Source organism: Podarcis muralis, chromosome 4 (assembly GCF_964188315.1).
Source record: "Podarcis muralis chromosome 4, rPodMur119.hap1.1, whole genome shotgun sequence".
In the NCBI taxonomy this organism is placed as follows: Eukaryota; Metazoa; Chordata; class Lepidosauria; order Squamata; family Lacertidae; genus Podarcis; species Podarcis muralis.
Window position 1 is genome coordinate 64,351,360 of NC_135658.1, and position 27,269 is coordinate 64,378,628.

General features: G+C 42.5%; 1 protein-coding gene across 1 annotated transcript in view; it reads right to left on the reverse strand.

Annotated features, from left to right (window-relative positions):
• Positions 1–2,977: 2,977 nt before the first annotated feature.
• Positions 2,978–27,269, reverse strand: part of PTCHD1 (patched domain containing 1) — a 60,912-nt gene continuing 36,620 nt past the window's right edge. The window contains exon 3 of the mRNA XM_028727497.2: positions 2,978–14,843. Within this exon, the coding sequence (XP_028583330.1) occupies positions 13,189–14,843 (1,655 nt within the window). The 3' untranslated portion in view covers positions 2,978–13,188. The remainder of the gene's footprint in view (positions 14,844–27,269) is intronic.

The following is a 27,269-nucleotide window of genomic DNA, read 5'->3' on the forward strand; positions in this document are numbered from 1 at the left end:
TGAATGGGTTGGCTGGAAGAAAGTTCCATGATTATAAACATTAAATTCTGAGAGAGAATTCCCCGGTCCCTAAATATTAACAGATCAATCAACCCAGTAAAAACATGTGGCTTTAGTGCTGCACACCAAGTGAAATGTGAGTGGAGGAAAGACATATATTTTCAGCTCTGAGCTTGGATTTTCAGAGGAACCTTCCTTAGATTTGAGGGGTATCATTGCTTACAGGTCAGGATGACTCTTCCCAGACCACACACCCCCCCCCACGGAAAAAAAATATCACCAGAGAATTGTCAAGGAGAAGCAATTTCAGAAAGAAGTACTGCTGAAGAGAGGTTTTTCTGGGCCAGTAAATTTCCACATATATGCTCTTCAGAATTCTTCCCATTTCTCTAGACATTCAGTGCCTCTAGAAAAAAGATTTGAGTGGCATGGGTTTTGCTTACACTTATGATCTGAACGTAATGTTTGGAATTTATTTCTAGGTCTAGTTGATGGTAAACACACACACAAAAAGCACAACCTTACCTTGCAGCGTGTGGCTTTGGATCACATTTGTATTTGAAGCAGCTGTGTCCGGCTTCTATTATACTTCAGCTTCCATTGAAAAGGTTGCTTGGGGACAGGGCTGAATTGGATAGATGGTTTTCTCTGCACAATGGCAAAGCTTTGAACTTGATGGCCTTTTGCTTCTTTCAAAACCTACAATTCCATCCATCGTGTACCATAGAGCAGGTACTTGGCAGGAGCAAGAAACAACAGCATCTTAGGTACCTGTAAGGCAGGGAATATCTTGAATATTATTATTACGAATTGCTACGAGGGCAGAACAATTAAGTTCAGAAGTGTCTGGGCCTGTAGGATGGAATTTCAATGCTAGCCTCCTTGGTGGAGGAGTGAGGAGACAGCGAGGCTGATATGGCGTGGGCAGTGCCAATCTGGTGTCACCACTTCTGGTGAAACCTTTGGGTGAGCTGAAATTCCAGAACTTGGCTCAGATGTTACACATCTTATAGATGAGTCTGCTATGGACCTCTAGTGCCTATGAACATCTAGAAATTCAATCAAGCTTGGTTTATGTTAGATCAAGCAGAAATGGGAGCAGAAATCCCTTCCTGTATACAGAGAAGCTGACTGTAAAATGTTGGTTGGCTCATACTATGATAATAAAGCTTCATCGCTGGCTGTACATAGTGCTGATTGGCAATCATGAAGCCCCTTCACTCTGAAAGTGCCCCCCCCCCAGTATTAAAAATCCAAAATGATTGGCTTTTAAAGAAAGGTATTGAATAAATGTTCTAAATGACTAAACACCCTGAAAATCAACAGGGGACAGAGGGATGGGAAGATGAAATCTGCCCCCCTCCCAAAGTCTGAATGGAGATGCCAGCAAAAATCCATGCTAGAAAATCCATACTTGGTACATGGGCCAATAAAGGAATGAAGCTGGGGGAACGGCACAGCAGAAAAAGCTGTATGTTATTATTGGGCATAAACCCATTTATTCCCATTGATGTGTGCTTAAATGGGCTGTCCAGTGGGACTGCAACAATTTCCTACAGTTGTACAGTTCTTTGTATAAAATTCATATAAACCAATACAAATATACCAAAAAACACATTTTTTTTAAATGTGTGCTTTATTTTTTTTAAACCTGTATAAATAAATACAAAATGACAAAGAGGTTTATGTTTACTAAACATTGCATTTGATTGTATGACATTACACAGTGTCTGTCACAATAGGTTGACTTAAAATTGTGTCCCTTCAGCTGTTGGTGCATAATTACATAACTTTGTAGGATACAATTAGTCCTGAAGCTGCATCCAGCCACCCTTTTCAGTGAAACCCCTGAGTGCTTACAATTGCAAAAGAGTGTTAGGGGAGCCATTAAACCATAGTGGCTGAACTCTGGGAATTTTGCAAGGAAAACAAAGAGAGGAAGAGAGAGAAAGAGAGAAGAGAGTTTTTCTTTCAAGAGATAAAATCAACGCCAGGCTTACAAACACATTTCTTTCTTAGAAGACGATTTCCTCCTCAGTGGCTGAGAAACCCACAAAACTTTCAAAGCAAAATAAAATAACAGCGATAACAACAACTCATTTCATTACATTGCTTAGTCACCTGAGATTCCCTTCCTCCCCTTCATGCTCATAGAAAGCTTGGCAATGTATATATTTGATGCACATACATTGCACATGTACTTGAATCACATGTTAAAACTGCATTCCTGGATCTGCCCAACGTAATAGCATCCAGAGCTACTCATGGGTATGAATTTAGCAAAGAGAGCACATGATAGTTGCTAGGTTCAGTCTGAGCTTTGCAAAGCAAACTTAACTATACACTATTTGGTCATTGTCACCATGTCCACAAACATGGACCAGGTGCTCTATGCTAGGGCAGCCCACATCTGAATATGCTGTTGGGTTTTAGTTTCGCAGAGCATGAGGAGGAAGGATACAATCAGCCACTAAAAGGAGCCCATGATTCCCCAAACAGTTCAACATTCTTACCCATGGAAGGTCAACTGTCAAGGTTCTAAAAGTGTACTTTGATTTAAAATAAACTGGATTCACCAAATCTGGCCATTTAATAAACTAGTTTTCTTTTCAAGTAAGAGCTCCTTGTTTCTGACCAGCTCATCTGTGGGATTTCACCTCTTCTTTTAGAAGCCTATCACCTTCAAAAGACACACACACACCAAAAACACACCTATGTATCAGAATCGTATGACTAATCAGAGTAAGCTGTTGAGGATTGCAGTAAATAAAGACAACCTATTCAGGTCAATTCAGTGTCAAGTTCTAGACTGGTATCATAATTAACTACAGGCAACATGTGTCAGGCAATCAATGTTTGGACTATGAATTGTGGCTGGCTGGTGATGCCATGTTCCACAGTTTAAGCTTTGTAAAAAACTTTTTGTAACAAAGGACCATGGTTCTTCTTCTATGGTGGTTTTTGAAAAGTTTCTCAATTAAAATCAGTTCACACACTGTGTACTACAGTAGCAGATGGTGTGGTGAGGTGCCCCTGCTCCCCTGATCATTGGTCAGTCACATCAGTGCTACTCACTGGAAGGCAAAGGGGAAGAGATGAGGCAGCAAGGCCAGCATGGTACGAATGCGCTGTGGGAGCCAATTTGATGGTCCTGCCAGTGCGTTTGCTCTTTGCCAACCTCACTGCCACTTTGCCCTTTACATGTTGGTAAGCAGCAATGACACAGCTGTTGACTAGGTGACCAGAGGTGCCCCACCATGCCACCCACTATTGGTGTGCTGTGACCAGTGAAGGCATTCACAGGGTGAAGGCAAAGGGAAAGCAATGTTGGAAGTGGGTGAACATTATCAGGACTCTGCACGCTACCTGTAGCTCATTACTGACTTATGTGATTCATCATCAATTCATAAATTACTCTAATCACAACTGATTACACATTGGAGGTAAAATCAAAAGTTCTCCCACATAGGAGGGTCATGAATGCAACAACTTGCACCATGGAAGTGCCTGTGATGGAAGCTTTAGTGAAACCTTGGATCGTTAATGTATTATTTTTGTCACAGTCTCACAAATCACCTAAAAACACACAAAAGACAATTGCTGATGAATCATGTCTCTAGCTTGTTAAAAAAAGCAATGCCCAAGGAAACCCCGAAGAGCCAAACTTGTCCAAAAGAAAGGCAGGGCTTAATTGTTATCAGGGCTCAGGTCCTCTCCAATACCTTGAAAATGAGTGTTTTCCAAGAACGACACCGCTTTGCAGAGATTCCAGAGCCCTATTCAGATATTTGTTTAACTGTATCTGTGGCAGGGCTCTGCAGGCAAACCCTGCACCTTCCACCCCACCTCCCCATGTTGAATGGAAAGATCTGATGAGAGATTGCATGGCGGTTTGTCGAAACAGTTATAGTCCTCCCCCCCCCCACTCAGGGCCACATGGGAAGGTTGGAGATGGAAAGGATGGAGCTGGAGTGTACAGCTCCATGGCCACTCTGTTGATACAATTAACAAACACTTCTGATTTACACCCATGTCTGTTATTTGCATGGTGGACTGGAGGGCTGCATCTATGCTTCCATTACTCAAACACTGTTACTTCCTGGGTAGGTGATCAGGGCTCAGTCTTGCACTGTTTTGAGTCATCAAAGCTGGATTCAACTAAGCTGTTGTGGTAGTGGAAACTGGTCAAAGAGCCCCACTGAAACAACAGGATTTTCTGCCTCTCCCTGCCCCATGTGTCCCCACGCCCTCCCCAAATCTGCCTGGGAAGGTCTGGAGAACCCCATAACAGTGCACGGGGGAAGGAAAAGGGAGATAGTTCCATCTGGTAAAGAGAAACACTTGCACTGATGGCAGAATTCCACCTTATGGAAGAATCCTAGAAGCCTTAGAGGAAAGCAAGAACATGCCTGTCTCTCATCACTGACCAAGTGCAGTCTGTCACTGCACACTTAAGACAAAGGAGTAGGACTTCCATAGCTATTGGTATGGTTCCCCAGTAGACTCAATCTTGGTGCCATTCTTTTTAGATATTAGAAGGAAGTGATCAGGGACGTAGGAGGAAATGAAGAGACTCTAGTACATTACTACAATGAAAATACTTTCCTACATATGTTTGACTAGAATATTCTATTATGGTTGAAGCCAAAGTTTAAAAATAGCCAGCCTTCATTCCCTTCTGAAGGGCAAAACTAGATTTATTAGTGGAACATACTGTATGTTGCATTCAGTTCTTCTTTGTCAAGTTCACACTACATCGCTGTAAAAGGGCTTCATGTGTTCAACAATTTATAGTGACCTTGGTTTAAGAACAGCCCTGTTTACGAACGATTCGGTTTACGAACTCTGCAAAACCAGTAGTGTCCCGGTTTGCAAACTTTACCTCAGTCTAAGAACAGAATCTGAACGGTGGAAGGGCACCGGCGGCAGGAGGCCTCATTAGGGAAAGTGCGCCTCGATTTAAGAATGGTTTTGGTTTAAGAACGGACTTCCAGAATGAATTTAGTTCATAAACCGAGGTACCACTGTCGTTGTCTTCCATTTCTAGTCATACTGAAAACTGAGAGCTTCCTGTGATTACTACTGCACTTGACTGAGCAAATGGAAGGCCAGTCCGCTACAAACAATGCTATCAGTCAACCCTTCTGAAATCTAGACCTTAAAATTAAATATTATTTTCATATTTGTTTCCTGCTACTTCACTGCAAGAGAGGAGCAGGACTAGCACCAAGGGGTCTGCATCACTCGGCAGATACTGAGGCGTTAGCATTTAAGGAGGGCCCACTGTCAACCCATGACCCACTGTGGTGCAGATGCTTTTTCTCTTGAGCAGTGGGACTAGGTCCTTCTGGTTGGTTATGGTTCTCCATCCTTAGCACTGCCACCTGGAACAGTGGTGGTGGTCACCTCCTTCACACAGAAGAAGGTGTGCCCACCCCCCTCTTATTGACTGTACTGGCTATTGCTTGTCACTGCCTAGAGCGATTGGATCAAGTCCTCTTAGGGAACACACTGCTGTTAGTGCTGTGCCATGCCACCAATTGCTTGGTTACTGTGGTTTCTTTCCTCTTCTCTCAACATAAGAGAAACAGGACCAGTGGTCCCTTTTCCTCCCTGGAGAGATACCCATCATTCACCCACCAATCTAGTTGGCCAAGCAAGAACTGAAGACTGATTGGATGAGCCAGTGATGGGCCAGCAGCAACCGTTAATTGCAGCAGCAGTTGTGTGGAAAGGAGGAGTAGGTAGGCAAGTGGATCTTGCATCTTCTAGTTTCCAGCACCACTGCATCCATTTGAGCAGGTGAATGATTGGCAGCAGTGGGTAGCAGCCGCCAATGCTGTCTGCTCTCTGTTTCTGGACAACAGCAGCTGGCGGTATTCCTACCAGTCATTGCTGCTGGATCACCAGGTGAGCAGCTAGCAGTGGTGGAGGGGAGCAGCAGTAGCTGCCACCTGCATTCTGCCAGAATGAGGTGGGGAAGGAAGTGGATGCAGAATTGCTACTCCCTCTGATAGTGTGGAAAATGAGGCGGGGGACCCCAGAGGGCATCTTGCCCAAGGTTCCCTGGAACCTGTCCTGCAGAGACATTGAATTAAAAAGGATCTGTTTCTAAACGAAAACACATGTTCACCCTAAACAACAGGCTGAACAAAACCCAATTGCAAAAGGCAGGCACGTTACTGAACAACTTCATTTTATGCAACTTCCTTCGCATGAATGAAAGGCAAAAAGAAACTGGTGGTGTTGGGACTAACTACTTTAATTCTATTCCAACAACTTTGCCTGGATTGTAGGCATCATTTCCAACCCGAATGCTTTAGTACAGTCACTAGAGATGAGATGAACTTGCAGCCAATATGGCTGTTTAAAAATAATGAGAAATTAGCATGCTATGTTGACTAGCTAGACTGACAGAATGGAAGATGATGGGCAATGCTAGAGGTGGAAATGTTTCTGCTCTAAGTCTTGGAAAAACAACACCTCCCCTTAGAAAATAACATGATCACTTTCCTCCTCTCAATTTACCTGGCAGTTGTTTTCTGCTTTCATGCTCTGTGGCCTCTAAATGATACCTTTTCTTTTTGGAAACCCCATCCAAGTTTTGCTGATGTTTCCTACTTGCTGGTTCATTACTCCTGCAGCCGAGATTCGTTTTCTTCACTGCTCAGAATTAACAATAGTTGTATGAATATAGAGGTTATGTATTCCAGTCAATAATGGAATTCGCAAGGTTAACCTTTAGTTTCTGCTTGAGGGATCAGCAATACCACTGCAGTTTTCTCAACTGCGCTCTCATTAGTTAGTATTGCCAGGGGCTGAGCACAGCTTTTTACAACAAAGGGCAGGTTGGAGAAGTTGAGTTGAGGTCCTGGAAGATGCACCTTCTGGTGCTTCAAATTCCAAGCCACAGCTTTGGAATCTAGAGAGTATCTTGGAGACTCTTGCTCCTTCCAAGCTGGAACATAATGGGGGATAAGTGCCTGGCTCTGTTGGTACAACATCTTGGGTGGGAAGAGAAGGCCCCGTGAGGGAGCTTTGAAGCTCAGGACTGGGCTGTTACCCCTATTTAAAAGAGGAGAGAGTGAATCTGGCAGGCGGTCAAATTCCCCAATGCTTGAGAAGACTGGGTGGGTGCTATGCATAAGGGCAGTCTCAGAAGTGGCTTGATTCCTCTGGAATTCTCTGTGCCACAGCCTCAAATAGCTTTGAGAATAGCACAAGGCATTTCTGTTTAGAAAAGCATTTTGTAGTTTTAAAATGGTTTCTACAAGATGTGTACGTCTGAAGTCAAAAGGCAGTCTGCTGATGAAACGATTTTGTGGTGTTCATATTCTACTGATGCATGGCTAGGAATGCTGGGAAATTCTGTCAGATCAGAAATGGAAACAGGTGCAGAAATTTGAATGCTTGTTGGTCATAATTAAATTATTTACTGCATTGTTTTAGGTGTTTTCCTTCCATTGAAAAGCATTCAAATTAATTACGTAATTAATTATGTTAGTTTCGATCATAGCAGATGGTTAAATGAACAACGTAGGTTTTAGCAGAAGCCAAACTGCAGCAGAATGGAAACAGCACTGATGGCAAAAAAACATAGAAATCACTGCTCCCCCCCTTAAATCCCAACACATGGCTATACCTTGTTGTTTTATTATGGGTTTGTTGTATTTTAGCGGCTGCAAGCCATTCGGAGCAATGCAGATGCATTGGAAGACTGAAATACAAAAGTTTTAAATAAAGATACGGGGAGAAGTTATTTGTGGCTTGGAGGCTATCCCTACTATAAGTTGTATCAAGCTTATGTAGAGGGTGATATGGTCCTATATTCCAGCAATGAATCAACCCATCAATAAACACTATGCAGCCACACTCTAAAGTGATGCTCACCTTGCATTCTTGGCAGCCACTCCCATGTAACATAAATAATCAGTATGGCCTTCAACCTTACACATATACAGGGAAATAATAGTTTCTTTTAGAGAGCAGTGAGTATGCTACCTCCAGGATCCCCCTCCCATAGCATTTAATTTTAATGCAGGAACATAGGAAGCTGCCTTAAACTGAGTCAGACCATTGGTCCATCAAGCTCAGCACTGTCTAGTTGGTCTCCAGGATTTCAGGCAGCATTCTCTCCCAGTCCTATCTGGAGATGCTGAGGATTGAACCTTGGACCTTCAGCATGCAAAGCAGATGATCTACCACTGAGCTATGATCCTCCCCCCAAATATGGTTGAACATGGTGCTTAGTTTTTGCTGTTTGAAGATGGGTTTTCTAAGTGAATTCTGACTTCTCTGAATTTCCCAGCCAAAACAAAACTAGTTTTGTCTCTGCTTTCACGATGGAAACAAGTCATTGACTGCAGCAGGGGTCATCTATTGGCAGGAGAATAAGCATGCAGAAGAACAGAAAACAGCACTTAAAAAACCCTACTGCTGCTGCACCAAGCACTGTCATATGAAGCCTCATAGGATGCTAAGAGACATTGGCACCTTTCCGTGTAACATCAAACCATTTAGTAGTCCTTAAGCTTTTACAGGCCTGGCCTCATTTAATAAGGTGGTTGGCATTTAGGGTTTTTCTTTGCTGGATAGATCTTCTTCAGGTTTTTGAACTCTAGTCTCCATCTAATTTGCATTGTTTCCAATAAAATGCTGGGCGTAAGTTTTGGATATGGATCATTTGCAGTGAAATTGTTCCAATTGCTCCAGTTTTTCTTCCTTCATTTCTCCCTAGACTCAGATCACTTGTAAATTGAGAATGAATTTGCACAAAGCCACTATAGGGAATAATATCTCCAGGAATACCAGTGTGAATGAACTTGCTAGGCCAAGTAAATTAAGCTACCGGTAATTCTGCCACCCTGGAGTAAAATCTGCTCTGACCAATCAGTTATTAAATGGGTGTTGTAATGTTTTTAAATGAGTTTTTTGGTTAAAGGAATTATAATAGAGTAAACTTAAAAGCTTACTGTAACTGCCTTTTAAGTGATTAGCACTTAGGGTAAGTGGGTGATATTTTGAAAATGTAATGATGTGCCATAGAAGATCTAAGATCAGTGGCCACAATCCAACACAGAGTTGCTACTTTAAAGCATCATTAATTCCAGTGAGATTTAAATGTCCATATCTTTGAAATGGATTTATTCCGCTGCGTATCTGGAAGGCAAATTTAGAATCCAGCTTAAAAGCAAGTATGGAAAAATAATTGAAACAAGTGTACAGATTTTCAGATAAAAGATTCTGATAGACCATAACCTGGGGTAGGAAGAACAAAATCACTTTCTATGCGATGGAAATAATTTAAAATTTTCAGCAAAAGAAATATATTTATCTTACTGTAAATTAAATTGTGCCATAGGTCTTCAGTTTCTGTTGGGGTGAATTTGTGAACGAAGAATTCGCTTGCCTCTTTAAAGTAGCTTCTATGCTCCAAAGTGGATCCACCAACAGCAACAGGTCACAAAGGAAAGATACAGACACCGACAAAGGGACCAACCCATGGCAGACCCAGATGTCAGCTTTGTCTCCATGCCTACTCAGACAAGAGTATTACAGGAGCTAATAATGCCATCCATAACATCAGGGGCTCATTCAACTGCTCATCTTCAGTATTATATATGACATCATCTATCAGCCATGCCCTTCTGCATTCTAAATAAGACAAACACTCTGGTCGCTATGCAAAAGAATCAAAGGATACAAATCTGACATCAGAAATGATAAGTTCAAAAGCCAGCAGGGGAACAGTTCAACCTCCTAGGACTTCAGTAAGTGGCTTTCAGTGTCTATCCTGGAACAAACAACCTTCAAAGGGGGACTGCAATGTGAAACCGTCAAAGTTCACTACTTCATGAGGGTTAATGCGCTCACTTGTGGACTAATCCAAGACAAAGAATTTTCAGCACATACTTATAACAAACCCACAATGTATGTAGTATTAATATCTATTTTGGGAATTAGCGTCGTACTGCTTGTACTTTTCTGCATTTCATTCCCCATTGACCTCCATGGTTTATAATTCCCTGTCCAAATTATGCAAACTACACACACACACACATACACACCTGCAGCTCAGGATTAAACTGCATGCCAAAGATTTTCAACCTTTTTGAGTCCATGGCTCCCGTGACCAACTACATTCTTTCTGCGGCAACCCTGTGGGACTCAGGAGTTTTGTCACCCCTTGCCTGCAGAGCTGGCAGCCTCTCACTCTTTTTCAGACACCCTCCCTTGTGGAATGTTTCCTCAGCCTCCTCTCCTCTCCCCTCTCCTTGACAGTCCTCCGGGCAGTCACTGCTGCCGTCCCTCAGAGGAGTTGCCCCCTCTGCCCCAAAGAGAGGTGTCTCCTCACACCTCCTCACAGGGGCTTGGGACGCACCTCCTGGCCAGCCCCTGAGGCACCATTTGCCTGGGGAGCTAGTAGCCAGGGCTGCTGCAACAAGCAGCTGTGTGAGCTTTTGGGAGGCAGTGACACGAGAGGGCATCAGAGATGGGAAGGAAGGAAAGAAAGAGGGACAGAGGCCAGTGTTGCCCATGACACCCCTGACCATCATTAAAGGCACCCTGGGGTGCTACGGCACACTGGTTGAAAACCACTACTGTATGCAGCTGATGAATCATAGAAGGAAGGTACATTGCAGGTACATAGCAAGAAGGAAGGTACATTGCAACTTCCAGTTTCTACTGTATATTAATCAGAGTGTTTGTGCTCACAGCAGCTTGCCAAACCTGGGCATTATGGTACTTTGTGTGCCTGTGTGTGATTTCCATTTTAGGAAGGAAAAAGGTTTGGCAGGGATGCAAATGTCTCCTGCTTGAGCACCTCTCAAGCTGGCAAGAATGACAAAATACTTTACATTGAAACAAAACATCTTAACTTGCACATACATACAGATACCCAACAGCTGAACAGCAACAAAAGAAGCTCCTCCATCAAAGCGGAGCAGCAAGAATGGCTTGGATGGATATCTGGAAATGAACAAAAGAGACTTCACCAAATCACTAGTTTGTTTCAGCAAATGCTTCGTGTGCTTATCCTCCAAGTTTGTCCAAACTGCAGGCAATCGGAAACATCTGTGATTGAGGAGAGACCACTTTTGTTAGCTAGACGTATGGGAGATAATTTGTGCACTCTTTTAAGTCCTTGACAGATTCCATGGGGGAAATCGGAATGCTTATATACTGTATATAATATCTGAACACAGAAGCTCATTCTAACTTTTCCCTCTAACAAAAATATTCTTTATTATTGAAAGATTATTTGTGGAAGCCAGACCATTGGTTCACTTTCTTGGCTGTGGCATTAATAGCCCAATCCATTCTCTACACTAGCCCATAGGAACTGGCCTAAATGACCCAGTGCCAACAGAAGAGGGCAAATACACTCCTTGCCCTGATCTTGAGGTCAAAACTCATTCTGGGTGTTGGATCTGCACTGGTACCGTCGCATAAGGGTTCTAGCACAGCTTTTGCACAGCTCCAGTGACCAAAAGGTATTGTTGTTTTTTCAGGGCAGGTGCAGGGCTAAGAAACAGATCTATAAGAAGATCATAGGGTAAGACTGGAAGGTTGGCTGCCCGGTGCTGCCTGCCCAATGCCAGTGCAATAATGTTGATGACTGGGTGGGTGGGTGAGGCTTGCAGGTTACTATCCACAGGATATTTTCCTGTGCCATGGAAGCTAAAGCAGCATCATAAGATTTGGTTTCTAACACTTTCATTAAAGCTTGTAAGTGGCAGTAGCATTGCTTTAGCTAAGATAAGGAAAGAGACACAAATATCTTAAAAACTCCTCTGGCATAGATCATTGCAATAATGTTAATAATTTGTCTGTTAAATTGGTTTCTACCTGTCTCTTGTTTTCTGTACCAAATTTATTTCTTTATTTATTAAGGGCAGGGGTGGCAGCCATTGTTTTCCATTATTATCAGGACATCTGCTCTTAACATAAACTTGATGCAATACTGAGAGTTCAAAAGCCACTTCTTTGAAAGTAGCCCCACTAATTTCCGTGACTCATGGTCTACAGTCGAGATTACTGAAATGGAAATTACTGACAGAGGGTCGTAGCCCACATTACACGTTACGTAAAGGTGCTCATTGAACCTCATCATGTGTATTACTTGTGAATGGCCTGGAGTGAAGGCTCTTATTTGAAAAAGAGCCCTAACATTCACATTTGCTTGATGAAATTTAGGCATCGGAGGCTTATTTCATGGATTTTGGTGGTGCAGTTCTTAATATATCCCTTCTCTATTCTGCCACTAGACCCCCTAGCATATTTAAGAGAGTGCTACAAAATCTAGCATCAGTAAACCAGGTCTCCTAAATGAGACAAACACATTCAGAAAGCGGAGCGGGATCAGAGAACAAGAATTGTCTCTGTGTTGTATACATATCATTATTTCCCTGTTTTCTTTAAAAAGAAAAAAAAAAAGAAATGCTACAAAATCATGTTATCTTAAAAAATATACTGGGGGTTGATTACATTTTAAAACATCTCTTGATTCAGAAAAGAAGGCAACTGCAACATGACCCTACATTGACAGTGATTGCTGTATTTTACCCTTGCGTATGTATTTTTAAAAAAAATCTTCTTGGCCTTTTGTGGTTGTTGTTGTTTAACAAACTTGCATATGCATTTCCATTCAGAAAAGGTGGCGGAGGGAGGGGGGGAGGAAGCAACAAAAAGGGAAGTTAGATGTGATGGCTAAGATCCATAATAGCTGACTCACTGACTTGAGTTATTGCTGTATTGAAAGTTTCCTATAGCCTTGATGTCCAAAACGTACACTTAACGGCTCCTTCAGCCTTGACAGTTGACCTTTCAATGTGCTGGGATTTTGCCACAAGGGCAGGAACATCTGGAGGACAAACACAAGCAGTATGCCATTTAGTCACCAACCCAACTCTTCTACTCTCTTATCTCAGGCAGCAACCCAAACTGACACTCTCTTTGTATTGGGTGAATGTAAATTTCACTGTACTTTTTATGTGAAGGCCAATCAATGTATAGCTATTTCCCCCCCTTCACACACTGCTTTGGATGCTCCTGGTTTTAATTTGAAAACAGAGATCCAAACACCATTGTTTATATAATCAATATGATTTTCTTCTCTTGGTAAGATCTAGGGTGGCTTTTTTGTTTTTTTGTTTTGTTTTTAAAAAGAAAAACAAACCAACTAAGTCAGACTGTTGTAATTTGGTCAACCACTCGGGTGCTATCCATATCCACCATTTCAACACATTCGATTTCCTCCCGGTTCTCAGGAGTTTTCTTCTCTTTCCTCTTTTTCTTGGATGGTGGCAGAAAAGTCAGTATCACAGGTAAAATGGCAAAGCAATGAAAGAAGGTGACTAATGCTATCAAAAACAAGCACCTGAACAGTGTACGGGTCAGATTTGAAGGCACAGCTGCGAGAGGAATCAGACCAACAATGTAGCAGAGGTAGCTCTGTAAAATAGCTACCCCATGCACCTCCAGGGCATTCTTCACCCATTTAGTTCTCGTGAAATCTTTGCCCAGGATGAACGTTGACAAGAGAGGTGCACAGTTGTCAACAGTATAATTAATCCCATAAATTAAGCACAGCACAGAAATGCAGTCCAGCTCTACTTTCCACAAGGTCATAAAACCTATAACTCCAAATTCGACTGAGGCAACAGTGAGCGTGAGCCACACATTGATGAGAGAGTCTGCCACCAGGAACGCAGAGAAGAAGAGGAGGAATAAAGCACTGATACAGGAGTTCTGCAAGGGGGCCCCCACGTACGAGGCGTAACGATCCATGTAGACAAACGAAGGGTTGAAGACAATGAACTTGACCTTGGATTTGAGGGAGAGCTTTCTTAAGGTTTCCAAGAGATGGTAAAGCTCTTCCCGTTTGGTGTCCATGGTCTTGGCCACCAAGAACATTCGAGAGGCCACAATGTCGACTTCGTTGTTGTACTTCTTGGAGAAAATGATATCCTCTGAAAAATGGGCAAACGGGGGAGCTTTCAGAAAGGAGTTCCTCAGCATATCTGTGAAATTCTTTTTGGGTAAACCCGTCGATATGTTGAGTTTTCTAAGGTAATTTAAGTAGCTCTCAAACCACGATATCCTCACAAACCCCTTGGTGTACTCTAGCATGTCATCTTGGACGGTCATGTTCCAGTATTCGATGGATTCGTAGATATAAAACCCAATGACTGGACTGTAATTACTGAAGTATTTCTGCTGAGCAGCAGTATACTCCATGGTTCGTGTCGCAGTTGCTACAATGTTACTAATGTCTGACTCTTCGTTGACCTGCAGGTAGCCCATTAAGGCAAAGGAAATATAAATAAGGTAAAAGAGAACTACAAAAGGCTTGACATACGTGTTCGTTATCCAGTCACAGTAGTAACGCTTGAGGAAACACACCAAGAGGTGGCTTTCGTAGCTGTTTGTCTCCTCTGACTCTGCCGTGTCCTCACTGAATTTGGCTGTCAGAAGAAACCTATACCAGGCAGGCTTCTCTTGCAAGACGTCTGGCTTTGGTACCTTTCTGCAGAAGATACTATGCTGGTAGTTGTTTTCTATGTAGCCAGTAAACACGAGGCTGGAACCATAAAAGGAGAGTACATAGAGGTAGTTGAAGAAAATTGCAATACAGGAATTGCAGCAGAAGAGCCTGGCTGCTTCAATGTTAGTGAAGGGGCTGGCACCTATCCCAAAAGTGACCAGGTACATGGCAGTGGTGAGAGAAAAGGAGAGCATGGAGTCTGCAAACACGGCGGCAGTTCTCTCTTTCACGTGTTGGTCTTCCCTCGTTTTCCTCCAGGAGGACAACATTTCAAAAGTTCCATATAATCCATGCCCTGAAATAAAGGAGAAAGCGACAGTTCAAATGCCATCATAATGTCAGGAAGGGAGGACAAACCAGTAAATGAGAATGTGTCCCAAGGTGCATTCATTTATATGTGCATATGGGTGTGGTTTTCATCAAGGGTTTTTAGAAATAATAACAACACACACACACACACACACACACACACACACACACACACTGGAACCATAGCAATCAGGGCTGGTAATGTGCTGTGCCAGGAGGAAGCCACAGTTGTCACCAGGAAGAATTATGTTAGTGAGGACAGTTATTCAAATCAAAACTAATTTATGCATTTTTCATGCCATGTCTTCACTTCATGAGTTATCAAAGTTAAGGGAACTTTAACTGATATGGAAGTAAAACACCGAGCTTACCTATGAAGTCTATTTTATAAAAGACACAACACAGGGTGTGTGTAATGGCACAGAAGATGATTTCCTTTCCTCCCCCATTGTTTGCTTGTGGCAGGGAAACCCCAATATTGTGGTCAGACTAAATTATGCAAATCAATACAAGCCCTGCAAATCTGCTTAATTTTAAGTATTATCAGAGAAAGCTCTGTGTGTGCAGTTGGAATGCAGATGGTTCTTTCCCTGCTTTTGTAGTGAATAGCAAAGTCCATGTAGTCTCGAGAATTTAAGCTACCTGTGGGTGTCTTTAAAGCAAGTTCCTAACCCTTGTCATATTTCCAATGAATAACACTATGGGAGTATGACAGTCACACACACACACATTTTGTGGGGCAGGGGATTTTTTAAAAAATTGCTTGACATTCTCATTTTGTAACTTGAGATACTGCTAAACTGATGGATCATTTGTAAAGTGGCAGACAGCATGGATGGCTATGTTTGACAATTTACTGTTAAGTCTTAATCCTTATTAAATCTTTTATTTGCCAGCTATTGCAGAAATTTTCTACAGCAAACTTTAATAATAAACAGGGAAGAAGACAGCCGTCTAAAAGCCTATTATTGATCAAAATTCTGGCAGCTAGTGACTTATATATCATTCTTATCTAGATATGAAAATGAAAAGATTTGGAAGCTTCTTATTCAACTCTATCAAATGCTTTTTCATATCAATAAAATTAAATGTTTTCTTTCTTTCTTCCGTCCTGTAGATGTGCTACCTTTCAGGGCAAACCCCTTTCATAACAGCTCACACAAGCAATTTAAACATAAAAAGCATCTAGGTACAATACAGTTAAAAATAATATAAGACAAAACAGAGGAAATCCAAAAACAGCAGTAATAAAACATAACTCAGCACTTTAGGTAAAAGCATACTGGAATAATGGAGTGGGGGATGGAGGAAACAAAACAAAAGCCCTGCTCAAGACCCTGCTCATGGAAATATATCTGGGGAAAGCTGTGTTTTATTTTGTAGACTGAGCTACTAATTGTACTTTTCCCTGATAGAAAGGAGACTTTCTAATGCCTCATTTCCGTGTTTTTAAAAGTTTTTTATTATATTGCCTTTTAATACTGTATTTTACTTTTTTGTTCTCTAATATCTAATGGATCATTTGTTGATGGGCAGCTATATAAATCTATAACAAATATTTTCCAAAATTAGAGTGAATTAGGAAGACCGTATTTAGGTGGCAGCTTAATATGCACATGAAAAACCACCAGGCTTTTCATTGAATCATTGAAAACCCTGCAGGTTTTCAATCTGATAATACCAGAGTTCAAATTCAGATCTTTAGGTACTCTTAAACTAAAGTAAAACCCCTACTGAGATTACGTAGAAGGTAATTTCACCTTTTGAAAGGTTCACTCTTGTCTTGGAGAGCACAGAGGTGGCTGGGATCTAAAGGTAAAAGTAAAGGTAAAGGGACCCCTGACCATTAGGTCCAGTCGTGACAGACTCTGGGGTTGCGGCGCTCATCTCGCTTTATTGGCTGAGGGAGCCAGCGTACAGCTTCTGGGTCATGTGGCCAGCATGACTAAGCCGCTTCTGGCAAACCAGAGCAGCGCATGGAAATGCCATTTACCTTCCCACCGGAAGGGTACTTATTTATCTACTTGCACTTTGTGCTTTCGAACTGCTAGGCGGGCAGGAGCTGGGGCAGAGCAACAGGAGCTCACTCAGTCACGGGGATTCGAACCGCCGACCTTCTGATCAGCAAGTCCTAGGCTCTGTGGTTTAACCCACAGTGCCACTCGCGTCCCACAGTACTCTTTAGGTACTCTTAAACTACTTAAGAGTACTTTAGGTACTCTTAAACTAAAGTAAAACCCCTACTGAGATTACATAGAAGGTGATTTCACCTTTTGAAAGGTTCACTCTTGTCTTGGAGAGCACAGAGGTGGCTGGGATCTGAAGGTACTCCCTGCAAATTCCCCAATATTTACAAGCATAAGGTCTGTGATCCTGTCCATTTTGGATGCAACAGGATCACCATCATTTGTTATTCTGTCATATGAAACATGAATAAACATATAAAATGATATTTGGGTCCTATCTGCAGTGAGACTTCTGCTATTCATCTTCATTTTCCAAACTGCTTTATAGTTGTTTCCGCCAGGCAGGTCAAGACTGTCAATTTGGTAACTAGCACAGTGGCCCCATTAAGCTAATCGGGAGCGCTGAAACTCCCCAGACATAAAATCCTACAAAAAAGTGACTGACATCCTATTGTTAATTATGTTTTAAATAGTTATGTTCTATTCTCAGTAGGGAAAACTATTAAGTTCACTTTCACTGTCTTTATAAAGGCATATTGACCTCTCTCCTTTTAAAAACCCACAACAGCTTGCTTAGTAAAAGAGGCATGGAGAGGTTTGTTCTCATAAGTGCTGTGGACAAGTCTGTCTGAGAATTCTATGTATCATCCACATGAATCTGGCTGCTATTAAACAAAACATTCTGCAACCAAATCTCTGCATATTTTACATTTCTGGTGCCATGTTGCAGTCTGCTATAATTATGTACAAAGGCTTTGCCTAGTAACAAGCTATCACATTAAATCATTCAATTAATTGCAGAGATTAAAAAAATAATAATTGCGAAATCACAAGTGGTTTCCCAAAGTGTGCAGGTTCATTTTCTCCTTCTTGTTTCAACAATGAAAAATGTCTTCCATTTCTAACCCTGCATACACAAACTCTTGCACCTTTGCCTCATATTGATGAGCCATTTTTCTTTATTAGGATTTATTGGTCTTTTTAACGGATGTTCTTGATTGTTCCCTTTTTCAGCTCCATGGAACATATTTCCTCCACGTTTCAGAATACTTCAGCACTGCTTCAGCTACAAATAATCCATTATCTGGGAAAAGAGGGAGAAACCTGACCTGCTGGGGGAAAAAACGGTTTGGTAGCACAAGATGGACAAAAAGATTATGGTTAAAAAGAATGGCAAATCTGAGAGGAGTTTTTGCCGTCTGGAATGCTCAAGCATAGGAGAGCACTGGAAGAAGAAGAGAAGCCCAGAGGAAGATTAAAAAAAATAACAATCTAAGATATCTGACACATCTCCTCCTCTTCCTAGGGTTGAGCATCAGTGTGTTTCCCACTCTCATGAATAAATTCAGCTCCAACCAAACAGACATTAAACACCAAGTAGTAACTTCATGGATACTTTTAGGTATCATTTAAGGAATACGTTTTGCACAGTCCGAGTGAACTGTTACTTTTTGAACCAGATATGGTTTCTTATGCTGAAAGGGTATCTCTTTCTGATTTGAGACCATGTTCTTGCCCTGGGGCTGTAGAAGAGCAAAACACGATGCAGGGACAGGAGGCCAGCCAAATCTTTGAGTTATTCACAAATGCAGAGACCACATAGTATATCGCCAGCTGTGCAGAACTGGCTGTAGGATAAGCACAACCAGCTTCCTTGAACTGATCCACGAATGAGGAAGCCTCAGAGAAGGGAGAAGGGGGCCCGCACTGGACAGCCTTTACTATTATCTTCAGATGTGGAAGCCCATCCACTTCCCCAAGAGGGTTCCCCACAGAACAAAGGGAACTGCCATATGCAAAGCTGCAGTGTTCAGGAGAAGGAGTGCAGCCTAGCCTACAAAACTATCTTTTCTTTGTAGCCCATCAAGGAAAGACGATTTTTGTTGTTGTTGTAGTAAGGATTTTAATTTCCCCCAGATTTTAAATTCAAATGCAACGAAGTAGGAAAAGCTAGCAACAGCACCAGTAGATAATTGTATGTTTTTAAAACTGTATTTAATTGTTGCAAGCTAATCAGAGACCTTATGGCGAAGGGCAGGTAATAAATTAAAATGACAACAGAAGCAACAATGTTACTTTTTTACACCCTAAAAAATCAATAACTCTGAAGTTCAGGGAGATACTTCCAAGATACTGTTACCTTCTTTTGTGTTAGCAATATCAGATTGTCCCTTTTATTTTAATAGACTGCTGCCCTTAGACAAAAGACTAATGCTTAACATTTTGTAGGCAAACCTGAGGTAATCATGCTAATTATTTTGGACTACAATTCCTATCCCCCTAGATAGCATGAGCTGGTTGAGGCTAATAGAAGTTTTAGTCTAGAACACCTGAAGGGTACCAGGTGGACAAAGGCTGATCTAGTCTATCAGCTGAGGATAAAACACCACCTCACTGAACCATATCTGAATGTCGGCACATGTGGCTTCTTTAGCTGGAGCACTGTGAATATGATTATTTACTTTTTATATGCTTTTCTAAACTAAACCATTCCCACACTACTTTAATTTGCTATGTCAGCTCTGGCATAGTTGAAGGACCCAAAGATTGGGCCCTTCAGGGCATCCACAGGGCTTAGGATGGAATACAGTGGTACCTCGGGTTACATACGCTTCAGGTTACAGACTCTGCTAATCCAGAAATATTACCTCGGGTTAAGAACTTTGCTTTAGGATGAGAACAGAAATCGTGCAGCGGCGGTGCAGTGGCAGCAGGAGGCCCCATTAGCTAAAGTGGTGCTTCAGGTTAAGAACAGTTTCAGGTTAAGTCCGGAACGAATTAAGTACTTAACCTGAGGTACCACTGTAGATCCCTAAGCTTTTGGTGCTCTGCCCTCACCATAAATGCCTCACTTCATGGACTTTCCACTGAAGGACCACTGGTGGTAGCTTACCATCTGCATCACCACAGACAGGACATCCACTACATCAGAGTTCGCCTGCCAGTAGCACTGTTCTCCAGCATGCATGTGTGAGTGTGTTAGGACTGCAGCCTAAAAATCTTTAGTTACTACTACTACTACTACTTTATTTCTTATACTCCACCCATCTGACTGGGTTGCCCAACCACTCTGGGTGGCTTCTAACAAAAATACAGGAAACAGCAACAACAACAATAACAACCATTAAAAGCTTCCCAAAACAGGGCTGCCTTCAGACGTCTATGAAAAATGATACAGTTGTTTGTCTCTTTGACATCTACCTGGAGGGTGTTCCACAGGGTGGGTGCAACTACCAAAAAGGCCTTCTGTCTGGTTCTCTGTAGTATCACCTGCAGTTGCAGTGATGGAACTGCCAGAGGGCCCTTGGAACTGGACCACAGCATCTGGGCTGAGCAGTGGGGATGAAGATGCTCCTTCAGGTATACTTCAGGTGGTGTCATCATGCAAATACATATTTGTTTTGTTTTCCAGAACATAGGGCTTATCCATACTTCTGCTTGTCTCGCTGCCTTCCCTCCCAGGAAAACCCGCTGTTTACTGGTGAATCGGAACAAACCCCAGTTGGTTTTTCTGTGGATTGATGTTTGTTCCGATTCAGCGGTAAACAAGTTTTCCTGGGGAAAGCAGCAGAGCAAATGAAAAAAACTGCTTGGACCTGTGCCTAAAAAGCACGGGACAATCTGAAGTGTGGGTGAGCCCATAGCGTATGAAATTATTAATTTTTTAAACAAATGAGTAGATAGTAATGAGAGGAGGTAGGATTCAAATCTCCTCTCTCCTTGTACAGAGGGATGACACAACATCAGAATGTGTGAAAAATGATGTGCAGGTCATTCCCTCCCCCTGCCTCCACTCAACCACAACATTCCTCACTCCAGAGAGCTCAGTTGTATCATCCCCTCTGCTACTGGTCCAGAACTATGACCTCAGAGAGGGACAATGATGCCATTTCCTACACTGGCCACTCCCTTCCTCTCACCAGCTTCCTTTTGCAGCTCCAATCTTATATTCATCCCTGCCTTGACATAATTGTGGCATAAGGATGTAGAAAGATGGCAGGGATAGAATACTGAAGCAGAGGCGTATGAGACCACACATGTAGCTCATAAAATGCCTAATGTACGGATACATGAGTTAAAGACTGACAAATGGGTTAGTAACATGGAATGTGGAAAATAATAGTGTGTTGCTAGGCAACATGAGTGGTACTTGGGAAGGAAGACATATTTCATAACCCTGCCAGAAGGTTTGATTTTGCCCTTGCCCTTAGAAGTCCCCCCCATTATTATTATTATTGTTGTTGTTGCTGTTGTTAAAATTGGTATATAACCCTTCATCTGAAGACCTCAGGGGGTGGTTCCTTACAAGAAAACCACAGCTAACTCTCTCAATTTTGGAAGTATTAATGCCCTCAGAAGGGATGACACTGCTTGCAAATTTAATCCAATTCTGTCCAAAAACAAAAAGTTACAAGCGTAACTTTTTTAACATACTGTCCCCAACTCAAAATCTCCTGGAGCCATTTGCTTATGATTTGTCAGGCTTTAGCCATCCTGAAGGGGCTAGTATGTCTGGAAATTTCATTCATTCCTCTCAAAAGGAAAAGAAACTACAGTATAGCCATTTTTAAATTTCCCAATACTGAATAGGGAGCAAATGAAGCACACCTGGATGAATCCTGAGCTGAATTGGGCAGGCTACAAAATACCTCAGACTGAAGCAGACTATTTTTCAAAATGCTGAATCATAATCTAAACCAAATATTGTGAATGGTGCCCCCCTCCCCATATATATGTGTTTTGTTATCCCACCTAACCAACTAATGGGAGATGTATAAAGACAGTACATCTTCCACCTTGAGGTATAAAGTCATGGTTTCCTTAATGGGTTATAACAGGTCCCCAATAATGCATCTGAGTGTACACAACTCAGAACTTGTGAATACAAATACATACATACATAAATAATGACTACCCAAGAGATAGCTGAAGTTATCAGGCAACCAGTGCGACAAATCTATTATCTAGTTTTCCAGTATATTTGAATTCTGACCCAAATTCCAACATGTATTCAAGATATTTGTAATTACTTTTATTGGATCCAAGACCACTGAATCTGCCAGTATAAGTGTTTGTGTGTGTGTGTGTGTGTGTGTGTGTGTGTGTAATATCCTATGCTAAACATTAAATCTGTGCTTGCAGAAGTGCTTTTGAATTGCAGCTCTGATCTTCTGCTAAGAAGCAGCTCCAGCTGCCTTAAAGGCAGCAAATCCATTCACAGCTTGCAGCATATAACTTCGCTTAAGCTTGTGTGAATGAGTGCCATTCTTACACGCTTTTAGGGAGTAGCCTTGAATAGTCCAAGGTGAACATGGTGACGCTGTAGTTCAAGGGTGACCATCAGCCCCAGCCAGCATGTCCAATGGTCAGGAGTGATGGGATTTGTAGTCTGCAAAATCTGGAGAGCATCAGATCGACCACCCTTGCTCTTCTTCCCTGTTTTATGTTGCTTTCATTGTCTTTTGTTGTGTGCTGTACTTCTGAATATTTTTAGATAGTTACTATGTGCCCCGAGCCATGGGAAGGAAGATTAGAAATATAAATAAATTTTAGTCAGCAAACACACACATCGCACATACAATTCCCAATAGTCCTACTCATATTAAATCAGTTTACAGCAGAAATAAGATTTTAATTGACTGAGGGCTTATCCAAACTTTAGTCCAAAGGGATTTTTTTTGGTGTGAGTGTGTATGTGTGTGTGTGTGTGTGTGCACACACCACAATCTCTCTGTAATCCCTTCCTAGTGTTATATCCCATTTTCAAGCAACAAAGATGAAGAGATTGTCTTATTCACAAAATTCCAAGATGTGAAATTGACATGACAGCTGATTTAAGCCTTCAGTATATCTGCAGGCAGTGATAGAGAGGGGGGAGCAAGCCTACCAAAAATATGGAGTCACAGGATCAGCAAAGCATCCTCATTTTTCTGTGTTTTACTATTAGAAAACCTGTAAATACTTTCATCATGTATGCAAGACAATTAGTCGTATCCATATGAGATTTGGTTCTGAGAATTTACTTGGCAAGAGGTACAATCTGGCCAAATAATTGAGAAATCTAAATGAAGAATGGCCACATTAATATAGTTTATATCTTTTGTTTTTATTAACAAGGGTGCCTTTTGTGAGACATGACCATACCCCCCTCTAGCCCTTTATAGGTCTTCTTTTGGAAATTTACCTTGCAGTACTTTGGGGTGGGATCCAGTCACATAGCAGCAAATTCAAGTTACATGGTTGTAAGGTAAAGGTAAAGGGACCCCTGACCATTAGGTCCAGTTGCGGACGACTCTGGGGTTGCGGCGCTCATCTCGCTTTACTGGCCGAGGGAGCCGGTGTACAGCTTCCGGGTCATGTGGCCAGCATGACTAAGCTGCTTCTGGCGAATGAGAGCAGTGCACGGAAATGCCGTTTACCTTTCCGCCGGAGCGCTACCTATTTATCTACTTGCACTTTGACGTGCTTTCAAACTGCTAGGTTGGCAGAAGCAGGAATCGAGCAATGGCAGCTCACCCTGTCGTGGGGATTTGAACTGCCCACCTTCTGATCGGCCAGCCCTAGGCTTTGTGGTTTAACCCACAGCGCCACATGGTTCTAGTCCGTGCTATTTTTCTAGAAAAAGAGGTGCCAGAACTCACCATGAATGCCTCCCCATTTCTCTGAGAATGGCTGTGGCACCCACCAGAGAGGTGCTGGAACTGAGTTCCTGTGAGTTCCAGCAGAACAAAAACCCTGGTTATAAGTTGCTTGGAAGGTTTTGTGCAACAAACCTTCTTCCCTCAAATTTAAGACTCTCTATAATAAGGAAAGTGATGGGGAAATGCACTCAAAAGTGCAGGAGAACCCTCGCATTGATGCAATGTCACCTAACCTCCCTACAATCAAAGAATGAATGCTCAATAAACAGGTCATCTGGAAACATTTCCATTTTGAAGATTTAAACAAGGCTCCTCCCTAGAAGGCCAGAGACTATTGTTAGATGGAGCAGGCAGCATCTCTTGTGCGTATGTGTGTCTATGAATGAGAGAGACACGCTACCGCATGCCTGTTTTGTGTATTTGTGTATTAATGTGTAAGGCAGAGATATTGCTGCTCAAACAGTGTACATGTGTAAGGTGCTTGCACATGTGTGAAAGGCGGGGAAAGATGAGTGCTATTATATGTGACAGAGAAGCAGGAGAGAACTATTGCCTCTGTGGGAGTGTTAGAGGAGCAGATCTATAAAAATCCTACTTATTCTGAAGCAAGTGGAGGAGGGGGAAAGGCGTTCTTACTCCCCTTTCTTTTCAGGCCTTAACGTTCGCAGTGAGCAGTTCTGTGCATGTGTACGACATAGGGAGAGAAAGGAGAATCTGTCTTGGTTGTTATTGTTGCATTTATATCCCACCCTTTTCTCTAAGGACCTCCAGATGGCACACATGAGTCTCCCCCTACTCCAGTAGTCCACGGTTCCCTTGACCAGCTACGTTCTTTCTGTGGCACCCCAGTGGGGCTCAGGAGCCCAGTTATGTCACCCCTTGTCTGCAGAGCTGGCAGCCTCTCACCCTTTTTCAAACACCCTCCCTTGTGGAGTGTTCCCTCAGCCTCCTCTCTCCTCTCCCTTCTCCCGGGGAGTCCTCTGGGCAGCTGCTGCTGGTCTCTGAGCTGCCCACCCCAAAGAGAGGTGCTTCCCAGAGGCACCATTCACCTGCAGAGCTTACAGCCAGGGCTGCTGCAATGAAGAGCTGTACCAGCCGTTTGGAGGCAGAGCCGTGAGAGGGCATCAGAGGAAGGTGGGAAGGAAAGAGGAACAGATGCAAATGCTGCCCATGGCACCCCTGATCATCATTCCAGGCACCCCAGGTGCCATGACACACTGGTTGAAAACCACTGCTCTACTCATTTGGTCTCCCAAAGAACCCTGTGAAGTACATTAGGCAACGAGACTGTGACTAGCCCAAGGTCAGCCAGTGAGCTTCATGGCTGAGTGGGGGTTTAAAATATGATCTCCCAGGCCCTAGTCCAACACTCTAACTAAGGCCCGGGGGCCAGATCCGGCCCAATCGCCTTCTAAATCCGGCCCACGGATGGTCCAGCAATCAGCATGTTTTAACATGAGTAGAATGTGTGCTTTTATTTAAAATCCATCTCTGGGTTATTGCGGGGCATAGGAATTCATTCATTCCCCCCACCCCAAATATAGTCTGCCCCCCCACAGGTCTGAGGGACAATGGACCGGCCCCCTGCTGAAAAAGTTTGCTGATCCCTGCTCTAACCAATGTACCACATGTGTATTAGAAGAAGTACTGCATGTACATGTGCTTATGTAAGGGAGGCTGCCAGTTTGTGTGCATGAAATGGTAAATGTAAAGGTAAAGGACCCCTGGACAGTTAAGTCCAGTCAAAGGCGACTATGGGGTTGTGGCGCTCATCTTGCTTCAGGCCGAGGGAGCAGGCATTTGCCCACAGACAGCTTTCCGGGTCATGCGGCCATCATGACTAAACAGCTTCTGGTGCAATGGAACACCATAACGGAAGCCAGCATGCACAGAAAAACCATTTACCTTCCCACCACAGTGGTACCTATTTATCTACTTACACTGGTATGCTTTTGAACTGCTAGATTGGCAGGAGCTGGGACAGAGCAATGGGAGCTCACCCCTTCAGGTGGATTCGAACCACCAACCAAGCCCAAGAGGCTCAATGGTTTAGACCACAGTGCCGCCTGGGTCCCCTGCATGAAATGGAGGGAGGGATGATGATGCAGAGGAAACCGACTGAGGCTGAGAGACCATGGCTGCATGAAAGCTATACTGTGATATACAACACTGTATCACATACCTGCTTAGGTGACATGGAGGTTAAAGTGGGCACCTTAACTTCCAAATGCAATTGATTCTGGTGCACTCAGATCAATGTTTCGGTTTCAGAATAACCGCAAGGAGCTAGAGGAGAACCTTGCCCATTGAGAAAGCATGGGAGTTTTCAAATTCTGAACATAAGAAAGAAACAGAAGGTGGTTCCAGATGTTTTAAGGCACAGTGACGATCCCTGCCGCCACCCCCCCACTGCAAACAATAGTCTGGAGGGCCTTGAAGTGGTAGGCAGAGTAACTTGCAAGGAATCGTGCAGCATTTTCAATCTCTCTGAATAATTTTATGCCACTCACTTTGGGCCTTGTCAGGCTAAAAGGTAAGCATGCTTATCTCCCCAGGAGTGGTCTGTGACATTAACAAGAAAGCTGACAGGAGAAGAGCACTGATTGTGAACAATGACAGGGCAAGCTCAGGAGGCAGAAAAGGCAGCATGGGGAACGAGGCTAGGCAAATGGACTCATGAGCCTCATGAGCAAATGGACTCTGGCAAAGAGGCTGGGAAGATAGAAAAGAACCTTAGCAATAGATGGGAATTCTATTCACTCACATATTTAAGTCAGGATCCATAGAATAATTTTATTTTGCTAATGTCAGCTGATGGTTTTTTCTTTCTTTCCCACCCTGCTATATTTACCAAAAAAGAAAAGAAAAGAGAAAAGAAAAGAAAAGAATGAATGAATGAATGGCATGTGTAAGATAAGAGAAGCTAAAGAGGCAGATAATGAATGCTGTCTTGATGCTCAAAAAGGGGCAATATGGCAGAAGATAGAGTGAAGAGAGCCATGACTCCTCAAGTGGAATAAAAGTGTTTTAAAGGTGTGCTGCGGATGTGGTCTGTATTCTTGTTGGTGCCAGTTTAAAACATTTTTATTTGCCTAGGCATTTTAGATTATTAGATTTTCCACCATTCAATTGACTTTATTCCTCTTAAACTTGATTTTATTGCCAGTCTGTCTTGCAATGCTTCTACAGTTTCATAGTACACCACACTGAAATCCATTTTGGAGGAATATTGATTTATAATGTTTAATAAATAAATATGAGAAGGGTGCAGAAGGAAAAAGTGGGGTTGAGGGAGCCATATCTTTAGGAAAGGAGGCCTTTGAGGATGAGGAGGCCTTTGAGGAAAGAACATGCAAAATAAAGCATAGATTTTGAAAAATGGCCAGGGAAACAAATATGAAAGAATAAGGAAAGGAAATAAATGAAAGGGGGGTGGTTAAGAGAAACATATCTTTTAAAAAAATGAAAGGAAATTAGATATAGCTCACAGACTGGGGTGCGGAAGACAATCTCAAACTTCAAACTTGAAAATTCAAAACATTTGTGGCAAAATATTTTAAATGATCCAGTTTAATTTGTACCACA